At 39.5% G+C, this 22,597-nt stretch overlaps 1 protein-coding gene across 1 annotated transcript in view; it reads right to left on the minus strand.

The window, feature by feature from the left end:
* The window catches only part of LOC132817441 (grancalcin-like), a 37,577-nt gene extending 25,537 nt beyond the window's left edge, over positions 1-12,040 (minus strand). The window contains exon 1 of the mRNA XM_060827878.1: positions 11,804-12,040. Coding sequence (XP_060683861.1) covers positions 11,804-11,827 — 24 coding nt within the window. The 5' untranslated portion in view covers positions 11,828-12,040. The remainder of the gene's footprint in view (positions 1-11,803) is intronic.
* Positions 12,041-22,597: the final 10,557 nt, after the last annotated feature.

Genomic DNA, 22,597 nt, shown 5'->3' on the forward strand with positions numbered 1-22,597 from the left:
ATGGAAGAAATGTACAAATGAAAACAGAGTATTTTAGGAAGATATGGAACGTTGACAATGTTCAAAAGGACGTGCATGTCCCTATAAAAGGAAGATTTTTAGTGTAAGGAAACTGGAAGAGAAGAACAACGATTATCTTACTACTGTTGTACAGGACTTTAATGATAGCACACCTTAAGGACCGTGTTCAGCTTTGATCTCCCTATTCTAAGAAAGATATACATACCCCAGAGATAGTACAATCAAGGTTCCCCACAAGAAGGCTGTACCAAGATGGAAGGCTGAGTATATTTGGCCTACAGTCTTAGAATTTGGAACAATGAGCAGTGACAAACTTGATTTAGAAAGATTGCAAAATGGATGTGCTTAGAAAGGGATATTCTAGGGAGAACGTCCAGTGAAATTACTTGGGTGGGAATGAGAAATAAGAGAGATAATCCCTTTATTGGGATTGTACTCTTGACTCCCCAACGCGCCCCCCCCCCAGTTGTTAGCAGAAAATTGAGAAGCAAATTTGTAAGGAGATCTCAGTTAATTATAAGAATAATAGGGTGGTAATGGTAGGGGATTTTAACTTTCCAAACAGACTAGAACTGCCATTGTGTCAAAGAATTAGATGAAGAGGATTTGGTTAAGCATGTATAATAAAATCATTTGATTCAGTATGTGGATGTACCTACCAGAGAAGAAACAAACTTGACCTAATCTTAGGAAGTAAGGTAGGGCAAGTGATGGAGTTTTCAGTGGAAGGGCACTTTGGGACAAGTGATTATAATTCTAATCAGTTTTAAACACATAGTAATGGGAAAAAAGACAGACCTGATCTAAAAGTTAAAGTTCTAAATTGTAAGGCAGCCAATTTTAACAGACATGTGTGTGCAGGTAAAGAGACGGCTGGGACGTGGGAAGCCTTCAAAAAATGAGATAACAAAGAGCCCAGAGACAGTATGCTCCTGTTAGGGTGATGAGCAAGGCTGGAACATATAGGTAATACTGGATGACTAGAGAAATTGAGATTCTGATCAAGTAAAAGAGAGGAAGGGTCAGGTTAAAGAGAGAAGCATATGTTGGGTATAGACAGCAGGGATTGAGCGAATCCCTATAGTACAAGGGTAGAAAGAGTATACGTAAGAGGGAAATCAGGAGGGCAAAAAGGGAACATGTGATAGATTATTCTTAACCCTATTTACCAAAGCTAAAAAAGTGTTTACAAATACTTAGAGTAACTAAGGAGAAAATAGGGACCCTTAAAAGAAAGATCAACAAAGCCACTATTTATTTCCTGTGGAGAAGAATATAGTAGAGAACTTGGGGAAAGAAATATCGATATCTTGAAAAAAGTGTCCACAATACAGAGATGGTGGTGCTGGATGTTTTAAACACAAGATAGACCATACCAGGTATACCCTAGAAATTTTGGGAAGTGATTGCTGCTTCTCTTGCAGAGATATTTGTATCACCGATAGCCATGGGTGAATTACCAGAAAGTCTGCAGTTTGGCTAACATATTGCTATTATTTTAAAAAGCGGTCAAGGAAAAGCCAGGGAATTACAGACCGGTGAGCATGACATCAGTGATTAGCAAGTTGTTGGAGGGATTCTGAGGGACAGGATCTGGATCAACAGGATCTGAGACACGTGTATTTGGAAAGGCAAGGACTGATTAGGGATAGTCAATATGGCTTCTGCATGGGAAATAGTGTCTCTAAGTTTCAAGTAGTGATGAAGAGGACAGATGAAGGCAGAGTGGTGAACCTTGTCTACATGGACTTCACCAAAGTGCCACATGATTAACAAAATTAGGTCACATGGAATAATGAGAACTAGCCATTTGAATACAAACGTTGGCTCAAAGGGAGTAGGCAGGGCAGTGGTGGAGGGCTGTTTTCTCAGATTGGAGGCCTCAGACCAGTGGTCTACTGCAAGGATTGGTGTTGGGTCTTCTGCATTTTGTGATTTATATAAGTGATTTGGATGCGAATATAGGAGGTATGAGTTAGTACATTTGCAGATGACACCAATATTGGTGGTGTAGGGGACAGCAAAGAAGGTTACCTCAGAATACATTGGGTCCTTGATCAGACGGGCTGATGGAATTTAATCCAGGTGCTACACTTTGGTAGGGCAAATCTGGGCAGGACTTAGACACTTAATGGGAAGGTCCTGGGGAATGCTGCTGAATAAAGATCTCAAATGTTTCAATTCCTTGAAAGTGGAGTCGCAGGTAGATAGGATAATGAAGGTGGCATTTGGTATGCTTGCCTTTATTGGTCACTGCAATGAGTAAGTGTAGCTCCATGCACCAGCCTCTAGTTCACATCCCCTTAACAGCTTTACTAAACAGAGACTTCTCTCTGAAATTTAAAATTAACAACTGATGCACCATCCACTGCTTTTTCGAATTAAGCTGTGGATCCAAATGGAAAAAGGAACACGATTGGACACCTCCTGTGAACATATGAACACCCCAGATGGCTGGACAAACCACATGGGGCATTCTTTATCACCATGACTTGTTTGTCTTTCTGTGCACAGAATTGTTCCTGTAAGCCCCTCATTGCCAACACACCAGTGCCTCCCACTGTTTCAATGTTACTGGGACACTGCCACTGAGTTACAGGCAAAATGCCTTGCAGTCCCATGGACCAGCTCTTGCAACCTATACAGAATTTCTACAGCTAGAACTGGAATCTGGTGATGAACCTGTCTTTAATTGTGATTCAAAGCCAATTGCTGTTTTTCTTACTCATTCATAGGATGTGGATATAACTGTCCAGGCCACCATTTATTACCTATCCCTAATTGCGCCAGAGGGCAGTTAGGAGTCTATTAATTTGCTGTGGGTCTAGATCACATGTAGGCTAGACCAGGTAAGGATGGCAGTTTCCTTCTGTAAAAGGTCATTGGTGAGCAAGATGGTTTTGACAATGGTCATCATCAGATACCGCCACATATTTACTGAATTCAAATTCCACTACCTGCCACAGCAGAATTGGAACCTGGGTCCTCAGAACATTATCTGGGTCTCTGGATTAGTGATAACACCACTAGGCCATCACCTCCCCATGACTTATTGTCAGTTAGTGTCCCTCATGGAAGGAGGTCTACCATTCATAATTGGTGCGGCTTATATGTTTTTTTAAAATTATTCACTCATAGGACACCAGTGGTGCTGGCAGCACCTCTTCCCTCATTGCCCCCTTAAAAAGGTGGTGATGAGCTGTTTTTTTTAAAAACAGCTGCAGTCCATTTGCTGTAGGTTGACCCACAATGCCCTTAGAATGGAAATTGCAAGATTTTTACCCAGCAACGCTCAAGGAATGGCGATCTATTTACAAGTGGGGATGATGAGTGGCTTGGAGTGGAACTTGCAGGGTGGTGGTCCCAAGCTGCTCTTGTCCTTCTAGATGGAATGTTTGTGGGTTTGGAAGGTGCACTCTGAGGAGATTTGGTGAATTTCTGCAGTGCATCTTGTAGATAGTACACGCTGCTACTATTGAGCACCTCCACTGGTAGTGGTGCCAATCAAGCAAAGGCTTCTTTGTCCGTGGATGATGTTGAGCTTCTTGAGTGTTATTGGAGGTGCACCCATTCAGGCAAGTGGGGACCCCTGACTTATGCCTTGTAGGTGGTGGACAGGCTTTGGGAAGTTAGGAGGTGAGTTACCTACTGCTGGATTTCTAGCCTCTGCCCTGTTGTTTATGCATTTTTGAACAGGTTATGTCCAAAACGTCAATTCTCCTGCTCCTTAGATGCTGCCTGAGCTGCTGTGCTTTTCCAGTGCACACTTTTTGACACTGATCGCCAGCATCTGCAGTCCTCACTTTCTCCCGTTCTTTAAAATGGCAAGTCTAGCTAATAAAAAATAAAGCAACTCTTAACAATCCATTTATATATGGTCTCAGAAACTTTGAATGATTGAATGTTTCTGGTGTTGCCAGTGACATTTGCATCCTAAAGAATAAAGAAAAAAAAAACTGAATAAAATGGAGGAACAGACTCATAGCTTTCATAAGAGATTACAGCTGTTAAAGGTGCTATCAAAATGCAATTCTTAAAGTCATGAGTTCACCACAAGGCATTCCTCAAATCCGTACTTATCACAACCAATTTTATAAACATCAAGCAACCCCTTGCAAATTGCCAATATCTCTGCACGTGAATCCTTTCTTACACTAAAATAGCAAAACCTGTTGGGCAAGATAAACTGCGTCAAGGAAAAAAAATGCTGGAAACAAGGATTGCTGCAATGGGTAAAGGAAGTTACCAAAAAGGTGGAAAATCCACAATGTGAGGATCAACTTAGTGTCAAAGTTCAATGTTAGACTAAAATGGCACCATCATGCGGGTGGAGAAACATTACCTTGATTGCAAAGAGGTGCAAAAGAAATTTCAGATGCCTTTCATAGTCAGTCTCTCATCTAATGTTGCTTGCAGAACATTGTCACAAAAATTCTAAAATCGTTGCACCCCAAAGGTCTTTCCCCTATGGCGAAGCAGTCCAAAACTAGAGCGCATAAGTTTAAGGTGAAAGGGTAAAGATTTAAAAAGGGAGCTAAGGGCAAATTTTTCATACTGTTTATGGAATGAGCTGCCAGAGAAAGTGGCGACATTTGGACAGATACATTGTTTGGAAAGGTGTAGTGGGAAATGGCCCAAATGCAGGCAAATTGGGAGACCTGATCAGCATGGACTAGTTGGGCTGAAGGGTCTGTTTCCTGGTGGAATACCTCTGACTCTAGGTGTTAGGAGGTCATGTCATGGCTGTATGGGACATTGATGAGGCCAATGCTGCTGTAGGAAAGATATTGCTCAGCTTGAAATTATTTAGAAAAGATTTACGAGGATGTTGCCAGGGTTGGAGCGTTTGAGCTATAGGGAGAGGCTGAATAGGCTGGGACTGTTTTCCCCGGAGTGTCAAAGGCTGAGAGGTGACCATAAGTTTATAAAACCATAAGGAGCATGGATAGGGTGAATAGCCAAAATCTTTCCCCCAGGGTAGCAGAGTTCAAAACTGATGGGCTTAGGTTTAAGGGAGAGAGAGAGGGGCAAGATTTAAAACGGACTCAAGGGGCAACTTTTTCATGCAGAGGGTGCTGCATGTATGGAATGAACTCCCAGAATGTGGGCAGCACATTGGCACAGTGGTTAGCACTGCTGCCTCACAGTGCCAGAGACCCGGGTTCAATTCCCGCCTCAGGAACTGTGTGTTGAGTTTGCACATTCCACTAGGGTCTGCGTGGGTTTCCTCCGGGTGCTCCAGTTTCCTCCCACAATCCAAAAATGTGCAGGTTAGGTGAATTGGCCATGCTAAATTGCCCGCAGTGTTAGGTGAAGGGGTAAATGTAGGGGAATGGGTCTGGGTGGATCGCGCTTCGGTGGGTCGATGTGAACTGGTTAGGCCGAAGGGCCTGTTTCCACACTAAGTAATCTAAAAAAAAGGTAGTACCAGTAGTAAGCAGATACAATTACAGTATTTAAAAGGCATTTGGATGGGTGTATGAATAGGAACAGATAAGAGAGATACAGGTCAAAGGCTGGCAAATGGGACTAGATTAATTGACAATATCTGGTCAGAATGGATGAATTGGACTGAAAGGTTTCTTTCCGTGCTGTACATCTAACTGTATGACTCAAGGCAGCAGTTACAGAGGTTGATTTCCTTGGCTGAGGAACATAGAACACAGGAGCAGTGTTGAGATACATGGTCAATTATTTACAACTGAGTGGAGAATAATTTGTTTTCTGAAGAGAGTGAGCGAGAGCTACATCCAAACAAATTCAGTATGTTCCATCACACTCCTAACTTGCACTTTAGATGGCTTAGAATCAGAAAGGGTCTTATTCACATTATAACACTTACTCTATTTGTTTTAATCTTGTAGCTACAGTATTTGTGTGGTTGGTCCAATTACATTTCTGGTCAGTGGAAACCCAGCTGGAGAAGATTTGTCAATGGTCATACCGGTGAGCGTGAAAGTAACATTTTGAGATTCTTGAAGATAGTTATTGTCTGGTATTTGTGTGGATGAATACTATTTGCTTAAGGCCAAATTTTGCCCAGGTCTAGCCTTTGAAAGCACCTGCTTTAAGGAACTGCAAATGCTTCCAAATATTGCAATTACCAGGGAACATCTCCAATTTTGATTTAGAGATGAAGAGATCAATAATGTAGCAGCTGAAGTTAGTTGGGTTTAGGATAATACTTTGAGAAACTTCTTAGGCGATTCCCTGTAGTGGTGACAATTAGGGACTAATAACTAATGCATCTGAAGAACTCTAATGCAACATATAAGGCCATAGATCAAAGATTTGGTAGGATTGCTTTTTGAAGCTGTGACAGATAGAATAGGATAAATAGTCACCTTCCATGATGCAAACATTTACATAGATTTCACTGTCATGTTGATCTGTTCATCACCTACCAAATGCCCAATGGCCAGGACTGAACCGTTGATGCTATCAAGACACTGATAAACTGATATTCTTAGCCAGCATGGTGTTCAACATAGAAGAGCACAGATTCATCAGTTGAGGAAGAGTTCAGGGTAATTGCTAAGATTTCATGTGGTCCACAATCACCTGTTGCAAACTCCACACTATCTTTACTAGTCTACAGGATAGTTTTCACACAAGCTCCAAAACATTGATGAGTATATCTTTGCCGGCTCATCTGGGCTAGATGCGTATTTGATTTGCGCAAGTCCTATAATTAACATCAAACCAGGTTCCCTGTGTGTTTATGTATATTAATACTACGCCTAGTGATTTGGTGCAACTGAATGGCTTACTGAGCCATGTTCAGCAGGTGTTAAGAGTCATCACATTGCTGAGTTTTAAATTATATATCAGCCCCACTGGATGCAAGGTTTCTTTCCTCAAAAAAAAAATCAGCAAATAAGATGGATTTTTACAATAATTTAGTAGTTACATAGTCATCATCACTGATACCAACTTTTTACATTTGAGACAGAATTTAACTGAACTTAAAATTTTCCAGCTGTCATTTTAGGATTCAAACTCATGTCACTAGATCATCAGACCAGGCTTCTGGATTACCAGTCCAGTAACATAACCACTATGCTACCGTTCCTAGTAAATTAGCAGGTCTATCATTACCATTTTTTCACTCTACCTCTCTTCTTACATAAAATGGAGGACATTTGCAACTTTTCAACCAAAAGACAATACCTGAATCTAAAGAGCTTTGTAAAATTATACATCAGCAAGTTCCTTACCTATTTCTTTTAAAGTCTGGTGTGGAAACCATCAGGTCCTGGAGATTTGTCTATCTTAAGGCCCATTATTTTCTCCATTACCATTTTTCTTACTTATATTAAATCCACTGAGCTCCTCCCCTTGACTTATTTTTAGGTCCCCTTGTACCGCTGGTATTTTGTCCTTTTTCTCCACTGTGAAAATGGATACAAAGTACTCATTTAACAAATCTACTATTTCCTTGTTAACTAATATATTCTTACCTGCATCCTTCATTAATGGGCCACATTTCCCTTTACAACTCTCTTTTCTTAATATTCTTAGAAAAGCAACCAATGTTGTTCTTTTTTCAAATTCCTTTTTACACCTCATTACTTTCTTTGCATCTCGTTTCCTATTACTCTCAGTCTGCGGGATTCCACATACATGTGTATGCATTGAAAGCATTCATTTCAAGAAAATTATTTCCAAAAAGAGTGGTTCTGAACAACTATAAGTGAAAGAATGCCTGAACTTACTAGACCAAAATACCAAGCTCAACTATTCAGAAGTCATACATAAAAAAAATTGCCATCCATCACACAAAAAGTAATGCCAAGTAGGCATTAAAATACTTCACCATGTTATCACAATCAAAAATATCTTGCATCATATGCTAGGTTAATCTTTTAGATTAAAGATGGGGAAACATTTCATAAGTTTAGTTTAAAAAAAAATAAACGATTGGGGTTATTTAGCTTCAGCCTTTGAATGTATTCATTAATTTGGATAGTTAAGCTGCGCAATTATGCATTCCACATTATCCCAACATTTTATTTCTCTGGCCACAATTTTGCTAGCAGAGGAAAACTGTAAGGCTTGAATTGGAAGGTGGAAATTAAAAATCACGCTCATGCACCTAAAAAGTTTGTTCTGTGATCAGTCGAGATTTTTAATAAAGACGACATCTTACGAGTTGTCAGTAGTTAGTTCAATCCAACTCTCTTCTCAGTCAAAGGATCCTGGGGATCAAGTTCAACTTTAGAGATTGGAGAAAATAATCTAGCACAGTAGTGAAAAAGTATTGAACTGTCATGGCGCTGTTTTTCAGATAAGATGTTAAAATAAGGCCCCATATTAAAAGAGGGCAGTTAGCTACACAGCTAGCTTGCAGTGCAGACCAAAAAGACCATCAGCATGAGTTCAATTCTTGCACCAGCTGAGGTTACCATAAAGAACTCAACTTCTCAACCTTTCCCCTTGTCTGATTAAACAATTACAAGTCATCTCTTTCTCTATTAATAATAGTTAAAAAAAAAAGTCCCCCCACTCTGGAAAGACCAAAGCAACTTTTCGTAGTATCATCATGCAAGTCACTGAAAGTAAGTGCACATATGCAATATGTTATCTCGCGTTATAACAAACTACGTTAGCCTTAGATTACCTTGCTACAATTATACCAGGCATGGACGAGGCTACATCTGGAATATTTTGGGCAATAAGGATGTTCTTGTTTTAGATGGAGTGCAGCAAAGGTTTATCAAATTAATTCCTGGGACAACAAGATTGAAGCATAAGCAGAGACTGAGTGGGTTAGGACTGTAGTTACTGGAGTACAAATGAGGGGGATCTCGTAGAAACAAAATTGTAACCAGACTAGACAGGTTAGATAGAAATGAGGTGCCCAGTGGTGGAGAGTCCAGTTCCAGGAGTCAGTTTCAGGATAAGAACCGAAGTCCTTACAGAACTCAGGAGGGGAAATTCCTTCAAGCAGCGAGTGGTTTGCCTGTGGAATTCGCTACCATAGAAAGTCTGGGGGGCTCAAAACATTGTATTTTCAAGAAAGATTAAAGGGATCAAAGGATAAAGAGGTAGGGTGGGATTAGGGCATTGAGCTACATTATCATATTGAATGACAGAGCAGACTTCAGGGACTGAATGGCCAACTCCTGCTTCTATTTTTGACGTTTCTATTTGACCCCTTAGACAGATAAAGATCCAAACGTAGCACTGTAAACAAGTGGAGTTCTCTTATGCCTCGAGAAATATTTATCTCACAACCAAGATCACCAAAACATATTTTAGATCATTAGTTCATTGTTGTGAATTGCTGCATCAACGGGTCACCTGTATGCTATATTACAATGGTGACCACATTCAAAATTCTCAGTTGGCTGTAAAGCATATTGGGATATCCCACAATTGTGAAAGCTGCTTTATAAAAAGGAGTTATTTTGTTTTCTCTTTTGAGAAGTCAGGTAATTAAGCAGGGTAAAACTCCCTCAAGTCCCCATTATAAATAACACTCTCGTGGATATTTTTCCATTAACCACCTATGTAGCTTTTAAATCCAACAACTATGAATATTTTAAAATTTTGGGTCATGGTTCAAAGGCAGATAATGCCCAAAACTTAATTGTAAAAGGAATCATAGCCAAATATGTCATCCCATCATCTGGGTTGCCTTGAAATTCAGCTCCTAGATGTAAAACAAAAACTAATTCATCATTAAGTATGCATTTAAATATTCAAAAGGATTAATACTTCTGAAAAGGATGAAGTAGTATTTTCATCCTATTGTCATTTAAATTGGGTAAGTGGAGATTTTGAAGAATGTTTTCAAAAATATCATGCAGCACTTAAATAAACTTTCCAATTCACTGCATCAAGATGAAGTAGGTTTTGGGAAAAGTTACAAGAATAAGTTAATTAAAACATTTTGGAAAGGTGACATATTGAAAATTGGTTACATGTAATTGCTTAATTTCACAATAGCTTGGTTTCATTAAATAAGTTTTACCATTTGTTTTCAAGTGTTTACTAACAATGTATAGTTATTGACTGACACCATTTTTGTTGAACGAAAATATTGTGCACACTACCATCTATCTTAATGCTAGATTAAAGTTTTTTAAAAACAAATCTTATTGTGCATGTTCAATTTTTCAGTAATGGAATGCTGAAAAAAGTAACTGAAAATTTCTTGAACGCTGGAATTCCAAGATGTGGTCTGAATATAATGAAAGGAAGATGTAGTATTGATACAGCATCTTTAACTCAGGACATTCTAAAAAGTTTCAGATATACTTCTGTACTTCTTCAAATAGTGCCACAGTATCTTCAACATTCTCCTAAGTAGGAAGCCAGGGTCCTGATTTAATCTCTCATCAGAAAGACAGCACCACCAACAGTATAATACTGCCTTCAGTAGACAACTGAAGGGTTTGTTAAAATTAGACTATACTCAAGTCTCTGATTTAAGACAGAACCTCTCCCTTGATTCAAGGTGAAAATGCTACCTTCAGAAGATTTTTGTGTAACAACGAAGGAGAAAAGGATAGTTTCCATTCCTCCTCCCTCTCGCCACCCCCACCCCCAAATTGAAGCAGAATATGCAAGTTGAATTAAGTGAACTATTTTGGAATTAAGAATACAAAAACAAAATTGATAATAACAACTTTGACAAGATCTAATTCTCAGAACTACAAAATTTAGGTTCTAAAACTCCAATAAGGATTTTCTAAATTTAATTAATGCATGAAAGCTCTCATTGGACAAGGGGATTCATGAGCTCTTGAAATTTATAAGGCAGATTTTGTTTTAAATTTAAAACCAGTTATTTGATTCAGTAATCAATTCTTTTAGTATCTTTTGTACTCAACCTTCTTGGTTCCCAAGTGATCACCAGTCAAACGGAGGAATCTGCTGCGTCTTGCTTCAGGCTGCAAGAGCACCCAGAAACAGCTCCCCCACTTTTCTCTTGTGGAGAGATGTTTGACCAAGATTAGTGATATCGACAAAAAACAAACCTTTTTTAAAAAATTAAAAGTCGCACAAACAAATCTAAAGTTCAAGCCTTGAAGATGTGAAAATATTTTTGTTACAGAGTTGAATGGAACACTAGTGAATAAACCAGGAACTTAACACTAAATGGAAATTGCCACAAACTAACGAAAAAGACACTCCATTTTACTTTGAGGTATAGGTTTACATGATCTGCCAGTTAAAATGGAGTGCCTTTCTCCACTAGACCACAGCAATGTACACAAGAACTGGGAAATCTAGTCTTACACGTCCCGAATGCATATGCAATTAAAACTACAAGAGGAATTCTGCACAGAAAAAAAAACTGTAGAATAGGGAAAAAAAAATCACAAAGGGTTAACTCTCAACAGACTTCGACTGCTTTGCGTCGGCTCCATTCTGGCGAAACCAAAATCATTAAAGGAATTCGCGTCCTTACACGTTCACCTTATTTCCCCCCCTTCCCCCTTGGTGCCAGCATTTTCAGCGGCCATGGAATTTGAAATGGGAAGGTGTAGGCTGAGTTCCTGATGCTGAACAATGAGGGAGGGGATGAAGGGATGGGGACGGGGTACCAGGGAACACACCTCCTGTCACCAGCAGCAACAACACAGAGAGAGAGAGAGAGAGAGACCGAGAATAATGACTGCGGGGAGCCAGGGCCGGCCGGCCGGCCGCACACTCCGGGATCACATGCAGAGGCAGAGAGACCCGCAGAGATGGCCTGGCTCCCGTTACCCCGCTCTCCCCGAACATCAAACAAAAACCAGCCCCAACCCCAGCCTGAGCCTCACTCACTCACCGCGCCATATCCTGGGTAGGCCATCACCTCGAAACGCGCTGCGGTTAACACTGAAAGCCGAGAGCCGCCCGAAGGTCCTTTACACTCCGCAACCTCCGAGCCCCTGAAAAACGGTTGATATTTAAACGGCAGTTGCTGCTGCCAGTCAGTGTGTGTGTGTGTGTGTAATGATACCGCTACCTCCCTCGGCTCCTCACTTTCCTCCCCCTCGTCACACCGACACAGTCACCGATCTGTTCCCGCCTTCCCACCGCCCCTATTGGACAGCCGGCCCCGGGTCCCGCTTTCTGATTGGTCGATGATGCTGACTGACGTTCAAGCTCGCCAATCGGATGATTGTGTTATATTCCTGTGTGACTGTGGGAAAGCGAACCGAGCATGTTGTAGTTTCGCACGTTCGGATTGTGCACTCGGACCTGACGAAACACATTGAAGAAATGCAAAGGTCTGCATGCTGCAAACCAGGCCCAAATTCTATACAAGGCTGCATCCCACAGGGAAATTTTATGACATTATGGGTGTTGAGCAAAATCACACAATGGCTGTTCCAAAACCCTCAAGAACAACTCTTTTCATTCACAAGATGTTGTTGCGAGGCAATGTTAGCCGTGGTGTTATGTTTTCGCTGGGTATTAGATTCGATATGTTCAAGGCTCATCAAGTGTAGCTATTACATACCTCAATGATAAGATGGTTCAATGAGTCAGAGTCTAGATTAGAGTGGTGCTGGAAAAGCATAGCAGGTCAGGCAGCATCGGAGGAGCAAGAAAATCGACATTTCGGGCAAAAGCTCTTCATCAGGGATATGATTCAATGAGTCATCAGCCCAAATCTTCTACTACGTGGATCATTGGAGATGGGAAATGAATAGAGATATGTGTCAAGACTTAGTCTTGGTGTACCCACGCATCAGCTAAAACATCAGGGAAGTTTATGAGTTGCTTCCATGCTCAAACCTTCCACGAGTGACTCCAGTGTCTAAGTGTCTTGGGACGCATGAGACTTAGGTGAATAATTCGCCTGGGTATAATAAATTCCTTGTATATACACACAAATTCAGGGGAGAAAGCATAAGTGTTAAAGGCAATGTTAAGAGGCATTTAGACAGACAGGCAGGGAATAGAGGGGCGGATGGGATTAATTTAGAGTAGCAATATGGTCAACACAGACGTGATCGGCCAAAGGGTCTCTTCCTGTGCTGTAGTATTCTTTATTGTTATGGACAGAGGGAAAAACTAAGAAACCACATCAGTCATCTCTGTTCATGAGATCTCCTGGGATGGTTCTTGTGCTGATCCAGATGTTTTCACTGGTTTGCAGGAGGCACAGGGTGACTGGTTCACCCTTATAAAAGATCATTGACTTACTAATTAAAAGTCACCATTTACAGCCATTTCTAAAAGAACAGTAAACTGATTTTCTTCAGACTTAAAGTGTTTTATTGCTGCAGAGAACAGGCACAGCTCCTGAATTGGTGGAGCTCAGTGGATTCTCTCTGTCATGTTCTCTGCCTCAATATGTCCAGCTACCTGAGAACTAATCACAATAGTTGTTGGTAGGCAGAAGGCCTTTATCATCAATAAGTAGTCCTAATCCACAGACCAATCAACTATTTTTGCAGCTTGAATCTACACTTATATAAATCCTTGGTTCCAGCTCACATGAACTCTCCTCCACTGCTGCTTGAACCAACATCTGTATAAACAGTGCTTACAATGAATGTCAGACTACTTGCTTTTAAAACTGCAGTAATCCTTCAGCAATTTTTTTTTGTGAAACAGGTTTTTTGCCATTTCACTCCATGCACAAAAATATAGAATGAATGTTCATCAATTGTTTTTCTCCAATCTATGCAGGTCTTTCAGGAGTAAAATAGAAGGTACAGATGGTTATTAGGTAAATCTCACCCATACTCATACTGTTTCTAGCTTTTGGTAACCCAGTATTCTCCTCCTCCTACATAAACTGTAAGTAACTAAATAGCTAAAGATTACCTTCATTATCTCCATGCTGCAATTTACTTTCATAATAATAAAAGTCCAGATTAACTAACCATGATGTTGTTCAACTTTAAAAGGATTACTTTACCCATTTGAGTGCTGCAATTCTCCAGATAGATGCCAATTATAAAATTATACAAATTTACTGAATACTGTTGGATAGTGTGATACTGCATAGGGTTGTTCCCTTCCAAAACTCTGTTATTCTCAATCCTGTATAAAGACATTATAATAGGGCACTAGGATAAATTCAAGGTAATTAGGCAGAGCCAAAATGGTTTGGTCAAAGGAAAGTCACATTTAATTAATTTACTGAAGTTCTTCAAAGAAGTAACTGAGGCTATAGATAAAGGAAAACCAATGGATATATTGGACTACATTTCCCAAAGCATTTTTTTGAGGTGCTACATCAACGATCTATACAGAAATTAAAAGCACATGGTGTTGGAAAACATGTTGGCATGGATAGAAGATTAGTTGATGAACAGAAAGCAAAGAGTTGGAGTAAGTGGGATGCTTTTCAGGCTGGCAGGATGTTACAAGTAGTGTGCCACAGGAGTTGTTGCTTGAGCCTCAACTCTTTACAATTTATACAAATGATTTGAATGAATTGACCAAATGTGTCGTAGCTAAGTTTGCCAATGACACAGAAGATGATTTGTGAAGAGAACTTATGGTATTGGTAGGTTAAGTGAATGAGCAAAGATCTAGCATATGGAGAATGATGAGGAGAAATATGAAATGATTAATTTTGGCAGAAGGAATAAAGAAAAAAAAACTATCTAAATGATGAGAGATTGCAGGGCTCTGAGATGCAGAGGGATCTGGATGGCCTAGTCTATGAGTTGCAGATGGTTAATATGCAGGTATAACAAGTCAGGAGGGTTGATAGAATGTTGTGTTTATTTACAATGGGAATTGAGTGCAATAGTAGGGAGGTCATGCTTCAGTTTAGATTGGATTAGATATCCTACAGTGTGGAAACAGGCCTATCGGCCCAACAAGTCCTCCAAAGAGTAACCCACCCAGACCCATTTCTCTCTAACTAATGCACCTAACACTATAGGCAATTTAGAATGGCCAATTACCTAACCTGCATATCTTTGAACTGTGGGAGGAAACCGGAGTACCCAGAGGAAACCCACGCAGACTCGGACGGAATGTGCAAACTCCACACAGACAGTCTGCCTGAGGCTAGAATCGAACCTGGGACCCTGATGCTGTGAGGCAGCAGTGCTAACCACTGAGCCATTGTGCCACCCTTATGCAAGACATTGGTGAGACCATGCATGGAGTACTGTATACAGTACTAATCACTGTACTTATAGATGAATTTGAATGAGTTAGAAACAGTTCTGAGGGGATGAATAGACCATAATTCTGAGGAAGGGTCGCTCGACCTGAAACATTAACTCTGATTTCTCTCTACAGATGCAGCCAGATCTCCTGAACTTTTCCAGTAATTTCTGTTTTCGGTTCTTTGTAGACTAACCTGGAATAAGCGGATTGCCTTATGAGGAAAAGCTAGATAGACTGGGCCTATATCCTCTGGAGTTTAGAAGAATCAGAGGTAACTTGATTGAGGGAATTTGACTGGGTGGAAATAGAAAGGAATTTCTTCTTGTGGGAGAATCTAGAACTATTGGACATGGTTTTAAAATAAGGCACTTAAGGCACAGATGAGACAAATAAAATTCTCTCAAAGTGTTGCAAGCCTTTGGAATTCCAAGGCAGTGGCTGCAGAATCTTAATATTTTTAGGGCAGAGATAGATAAATTCTTGATTAGCAAGAGTATGAAGAACTATCAGGATATACAGGAATGTCGAATTGAGTTTAAAATCAGATATGCTATAATCTTACTGAATGGCAGAAACCTACTTATGTTCCTTGTTCATACATTTATATGCATGAAATGGTATCATTCCATGTGATATTATGGAGAATAAAATAGCAATCCCATCACCTTAAGGTTTTCACTTTCACCAGCTATCTTTAGAAGATGTGCCTGTACTAAACCTCTGAGCTAAAACCTAGTAATATTGTTTTGATATTAAGTCAATGTTCCAAGGTCAAATTATTAGTTGCCCAACAGATGTGCAGGTTAGGTAAATTAAGGGCTTATGCTCGAAACGTCGAATTCTCTATTCCTGAGATGCTGCCTAACCTGCTGTGCTTTGACCAGCAACACATTTGCAGCTTAGGTAAATTGGCCATGCAAAATTACCCGTAGTGTTAGGTGAAGGGATAAATGTAGGGGAATGGGTCTGGGTGGGTTGCTCTTCGGAGGGTCGGTGTGGATTTGTTGGGCCGTAGCGTCTGTTTCCACACTGTAAGTAATCTAATCTAATCGACAGTGTGCAACAAAAACTCTAAACCTATACTCATCCCACTTTCTAAAGCTCGCACATAGCTTTGACTGTTGTGACATTTCAATTGCTCAACCAAGTATTTTTCAAAAGTTGTGAAGTTTCCAGCCTCAAATACCCTCCAAGACAGTTCTTCTCAGATTCTCACCACCCTTGAGACGAAAACATTTTTCCTGAAGACCCCTCTAAGCTAGACATACTTGGATTTTTTTTGAAAAAGAGAAAACTAAGTTGGGGGAGATGTCGTTGTGGTGTAAAAGACTATGATGGATATGGACAGGGTGAATAGAGAGCAACTGTTCCCCTTGGTTAAGGGGTCAGTCACCAGAGGGCATAGTTTTAGGGTAAGGGGCAGGAGATTCAGAGGTGATTTGGGAAAAAGAAGCTTTTTCACTCAGTGGATGGTGAGAATTTGGAATTCACTGCCTGGGAAGGTAGTGGAGGCTGGAAATCTTACAACCTTTAAAAGATATTTGAATGATCACTGGAGATATCATAACATTCAGGGATATGGGACAAATTGAGATTAGTGCAGCTTTAGTGTTAGTTATGTCAATGGGCTGAAGTGCCTTTTATTTGCTGTCTGAATTTATGAAAATCTCCAGATTTCACCTTAAAATTATGCCTCCTTGAAATTGACCCTTCAATTAAGCAGCACAGTTATTTTCTATTTACCCTTTTCAAGCCTCTCAAAATCTTATATTTTCAATCAAGTCCCCTTTCAGCTTTCTCTGCTGTTAAGAAATTTGACCTTATCCAGCCTTTCTTCAGAACGAAAGTGCCCCCATCCATGAAACATCCTGGTGAATATTATCCGCACCTCCTTAAACCCGTAGTTGTTGAAATTTAAATTTTTCACCCTTTCACTAGAATGTACATTGTTACCAAATAGATAATTTCATCTAAATCATGCACAAAATGACATGTTTCACATTCTGCTTCTAAGAGTCCTGCCATTTACTGTATACTTCCCTCCTGTATTAAATCTTTCAAAATGCATCACCTCACATTTATTCGGATCAAACCCCATCTACCATTATCTGCCCAAGTCTCCAGCCTATCCATATTCTGCTGTATGCTCTGACAATCCTCCTCATTATCAGTAGCTCTCCCAATCTTTGTGTTGTCTGAAAACTTACTTGTCAGGGCACATACATTATGCTCCAAATCATTTATAAGTATTACAAACATCAGGGGTCACAACATTGATCCCTGTGAAATGAACACTACAGAAAATTGTTTTAAAGCCAAATAAGCTTAATGTAATTCATCAACTTCAATTTTTTTATAAATGATGTAATTCTTAATGTTTTTGGGAATATTGGTACACCTGTAAGCAAGAAGAATAAGAAGAATAACATTTGAGATGAATGGGGAGTTAGAAGTGGACGCGTGATACATAAAAAAGGAGATTGATTTAAGAGTTAGCTCCAGAGATGACTATGGCTGAGGATATCTAGATATTGAAAAGACAGAGGCTCCTAAGGTTTGGTAGAAGCATAGGTAGGGTTACCTGGGAGCTTCAAGTAAAAATTGCTGGATCTTTGTATTTGGGGCAATGGCAATGGTTTAGTAGCATTGTCAATGAGAATCTTGAAATTTGCCAGCAGCTTAGGGGATCCTTAGTGCTAAGTGTCTTCTCTATGTTGGTGCACTAGGAATGAGTTTAAAGGAGCTTAAGCTAAAGTGGAGAGGGGGACCTGGCCAAAGAAATGTCTGTTCATTAATTCAGGTCCTCACCTTGAATTAGTCTCAAACTTTTGCTACATTTGTAACATGGGGCCAATTTTGCTTGAATCAGAATAAATTAATCTCGTAACACAGATTCCTACCTGCTAGCAGAATGAATTAACTTCTCTTTGCCTGTTTCTTAAAGAGATGGAACAAAACATTCTCCAATTGGTGAACTCATGTCATTTTATGCATTTTTAAAAGTTCTGAATGATTGTGTGTAGTCTTCTATTTAAAAATAGGACTTGATCCAAAACAATTGTTTTGCTGAAATTTTTGGTCATAAATTTTAGTTTTTACAACTTTATTTATTTTCACTAAAGTTCTAAGCATTTTAGATTAATTTTTTGAGCTTCTTTCTGAAACCTATCTGTGTTAAATTCTCCTAATTTGAACACCTTGAGCCCTTGGCATCAAACTCAGACCATTTGTTTTCAAATTTCAGATTAGAGGTATCCAATTTAAAATTCACTTTCTCTTTTGAGAATTGTATCACAAACAAAATCTCAAAATGTTTATATTTTGTAAAGTTTATAATTCAAAAACAATCCTATTCAGGTCTAATTATCACTCCACACATCCCAATTTACATGAGAAGAAATCATTCTGAACATGTGTAACTTTGTAACCAGATTAAAAATTCCCACATGTTTGTCAGAATATTCTAGAATCATAGTTCTGGCCAATAACCAAGATTCCCCAGCTTGTTCCCTGAAAAAATTATTGATTTATTTATTACCCTTCCTACAAGTTTCATTGCTTGTTGTCTTTTCTTCAAACTTCTGAACTGTAATTGGACTAAATTCTAAGAAGGACCTTAACCTGTTTAGCTCAAACAAAAGAAAGCCGATAAGCTTCCACACACAGTGCAATAGATCTACAACTTGAACTTCCATACCATTAAAATAAAACAGGCATGCTCAGTCACAACCATGTATCACTGTTGGAAGCTTCCTTACACTTTCAATCTCCACAACACTCATTCAAGTTAACAAAATTTTGAACAAATGAAAAAAAAGCTCAACAGTTTCAAAACATACAAAACCAAGGGGTTAATGAATCTCTGATGGTTGTGGCAAGCAGACACATAGAAGTGTCCCATTTAAAAAAGAAGAGATAAGACTAACTGAAGTGGTTCTTATCTGACATTTCTTCAACAATATTCTAGTTTACTGTCATGCTCCTAAGTTAAATCCTGTGAACCATTCTCTGACTACTTTCTAAGTTTAATTTCTCCAAGGCCTTGTCAGGACTGGTTTACAATGGACCCCTTTGTCTACTGTTCCATTTCAGTTATAGGATTGTCCTGGGATAACCCCATCCCCAGTTCATGCCCCTCTAGGACCACCTATACATACAGCTGCTTAAGAGATAATTTGCCTGTTATGTACTTCACAACTAACCCATCTATAGTATGTTCATCTATTTCTTTATCTTCTGTGCCCCCTCGTTCTAGACTCCCTAACCAGGGAACACATGCTTCCCACATCTAGTCTGCCAGCTCATGCTATCCTTCTTCCTGGCTATGTTATGCTTATGTTCTTCATACTTGAAAAGCAATGTAATACCGCCACTGACCACAAATCTAGATATCCAATTAAGGATTCCTCTTGAACAATCCAGACAATGGATGGATTAAGACAAAGTGAGGATTGTAGATGCTGCAGAGTCAGAGTCAATAAATGCAGGTCAGGTAGCGTCCGAGGAGCAGGAGAGTCAAGTTCCAGGCATAAGCTTTTCATTAGGATTGCTAATTTTCGTGGTGACTGCTTACTGATATCCTTGATGGAAGAATAATGTTTGTATGCCACCTTTCCATCTGTACCTAGGTACCTGATCATGAACCAAATCTGTGAAGAATCATTAAGTCACCAGCTAATGAAACTAACTTTGGAATCAGTACAGTAAATAAGACAGATGCTCACTGAATGCAATCTGAATTATGGCAAGAAACTTGTATCAATTGTATCCCTGCAGTTGTAAATAGCTGCAATTTTAATATACAGCTTAGGTCAAGCTGAGTTATGAACCAGATATTTATCATAAGCCTCTTTTGCAAGTTTGTTAGATCTCAAAACTTTTAGACATCCCGTGTGCACTAGCTTTTGATGCCCTTTCTCTCTCCTCAAGGAATCTGCCTTTTCTGGACCTGAACTATTTCCTTATTAAAGGGTCATTTGCAGCTTTATTTGTCAATCTAATTCCATATTTTCTTCATGATTAATTTTCACGAACATGTTTTGTGTGAAAATGTTTGCTATATTTCTCTGCTCAACATTAGGCACTATGCTTCAAAATAATTATTTGTGTATACTGTAGACATTTTTAAAAAGCTTAGATAAGGTACTATCTGATTTTTTAAAAATCAAATGCTAAATTGCCCATAGCATGCTAAATTGCCCATAGTGTTCAGGGATGTGTAGGTAGGTGCATTGGTCAGGGGTAAATATAGGATAATGGGGTAGAGGAATGGGTCTGGATGGGTTGCTCTTCAGCGGGTCAGTGTGGACTTGTTCGGCTGAAGGCCCTATTTCCACACTGTAGGGATTCTATTCTTTTCAATGAAAATCACTTGGTGACCTAGCACCTTGCAAGTCACTGCCTTGAACAATGGATAAACTTTGTGATCATGACAGCAACCCTGCTTAAATATGGTATTATGATTAATAATGCTTTAAGGTATCATGAAGATGTTTAATGGAAGATATGTGATTTTCTTTCCCAATTATTGGTTCATTTCAGAAAATAAACATGCTGTGAATTTAAACTTTAGCTTGCGTAGAATTTTACATGTCAGCACTGAAAAGAGCCATCGTCATATCATTGGAAAAACATCAATGCCCTGATCCATGTTAAGCTTTTGAAATGTAAACAAAGTCATTTCATTTACATAGTACAGCACCTGGCCAAATTGCCTCAGATACAAGTGACTGTTTTAAAATGGAGAAATTCATTATGCAGGGAAAGGTAGCAGTTATTAATTCATAATGATATTCTATGAACTGTAATGTCATTTATCAAAGTGTTAAACAACAGGTCAGCTAGAGTATATAGGTGCTTCTGTGTAATTCTTCCTCAAATTTTCAAACATTCTAAGTAACAAGTGCCTGATTTGCATAATAAAGAGTACAAAACTTGAAAGAGAACTGCTTGAATGGACATATTCAAGTAAAACATGAAACTAAGACCTAGTGTAAATGTTGTAATGGGTCAAGTCAAGGTTGAATATGTCATTGTACTACTTAAAGAACAAGTAAATGTCCCTCAGTGTACTTCCTCAATTAACAGCAATGACTAATCACCTTTGTGCTATCGCTGTTTCTTGAGATTGACATCAGAAAACTAGTAAGCTGTATGCTACATTACAGTGGTAACTTATCATATGAATGACACACAGAAGCTGAAAGATGTGCAAAAACAAAATGGTTAAAAACATAAAGAGAACAATGTTTATAATCTTGTTCACTGAAGAGGCTGACAACAGAAGTGGAAGAAACAATTGCCAGGACAAGCAGCATGGTGAATACATTGCTAGGTGTAGTATTTTCTTGGTACACAGGCTATAATTAGAGCACTTCGGGTATCAGCACTGCTTGTTGCTACTGAAGTTCAAAAGATCACAGCATGTGCAATTTTGGTCTTTATGCTGATCTCATGCAAAGAAGCTCCTAACCATTGAGTGAACCTGCCAGTATTATTATGAAGTGAAAATTTTAAAAAAGCAGCTGCACCAAACAAAAGCTGCAGAAGTTATTGGAAATAGATATCATCACTTCCTATGTAGGAGTACAAAGAATAAAGAACAAAGAAAATTTACAGCCCAGGAACAGGCCCTTTAGGCCCTCCATGCCTGAGCTGATCCAAATCACTGGCTAAATCTATCGCCCAATTCCTAAGGAGAGTATCCCTCTGCTCCTCACCTACTCACGCATCCGTCCAGGCGCACCTTAAATGAATCTACCGTGCTTACCTCTACGACCTCTGCTGGCAACGCGAACCAGGCACCTACCACCCTCTGTGTAAAGTACATTCCGTGTGTATCCCCTTTAAACTTTTCACCTCTCACCTTGAATGCGTGACCTCTCATTATTGAATCGTATTGAGTTGGGAAAAAGCTTATCTCTATCCACCCTGTCTTTATCCTTCATGGTTTTGTAGACCTCAATCAGATCCCCCCCTTAATCTGCTTTTTTCTCATGAAGACAATCCGAACCCACTCAACTTCTCTTCATAGCTAGCACCTTCTATACCAGGCAACATCTTTGTAAACTTTCTCTACACCCTCTCCAAAGTGTTCACATCCTTTTGGTAATGTGGCAACCAAAAAGGTACACAGCGTTCTAAATGAGGCCAAACCAAAGTCTTGTACAATTTTAACATGACCTTATACTCAATACTCCATCCGATGAAGGCAAGCATACCATGTGCCTTCTTAACCACTCTATCTACCTGTGCAGCCACCTTCAGGGTACAATGGACCTGAACTCCCAGATCTCTCTGCTCATCAACTTTTCCCAAGACTCTTCCATTTACAGTATAATTCGTTCTAGAATAAGACTTCTCAAAATGCACCACCTCACATTTGCCTGAATTGAACTCCATCTGCCACTTCTCCACCCAACTCTCCAGTCTATCTGTATTCTCCTGTATTATTTGATAGTCCCCTATGCTTTCTGCTACTCCACCAATCTTTGTG

Source organism: Hemiscyllium ocellatum, chromosome 7 (genome assembly GCF_020745735.1).
Source record: "Hemiscyllium ocellatum isolate sHemOce1 chromosome 7, sHemOce1.pat.X.cur, whole genome shotgun sequence".
Lineage (NCBI taxonomy): Eukaryota > Metazoa > Chordata > Chondrichthyes > Orectolobiformes > Hemiscylliidae > Hemiscyllium > Hemiscyllium ocellatum.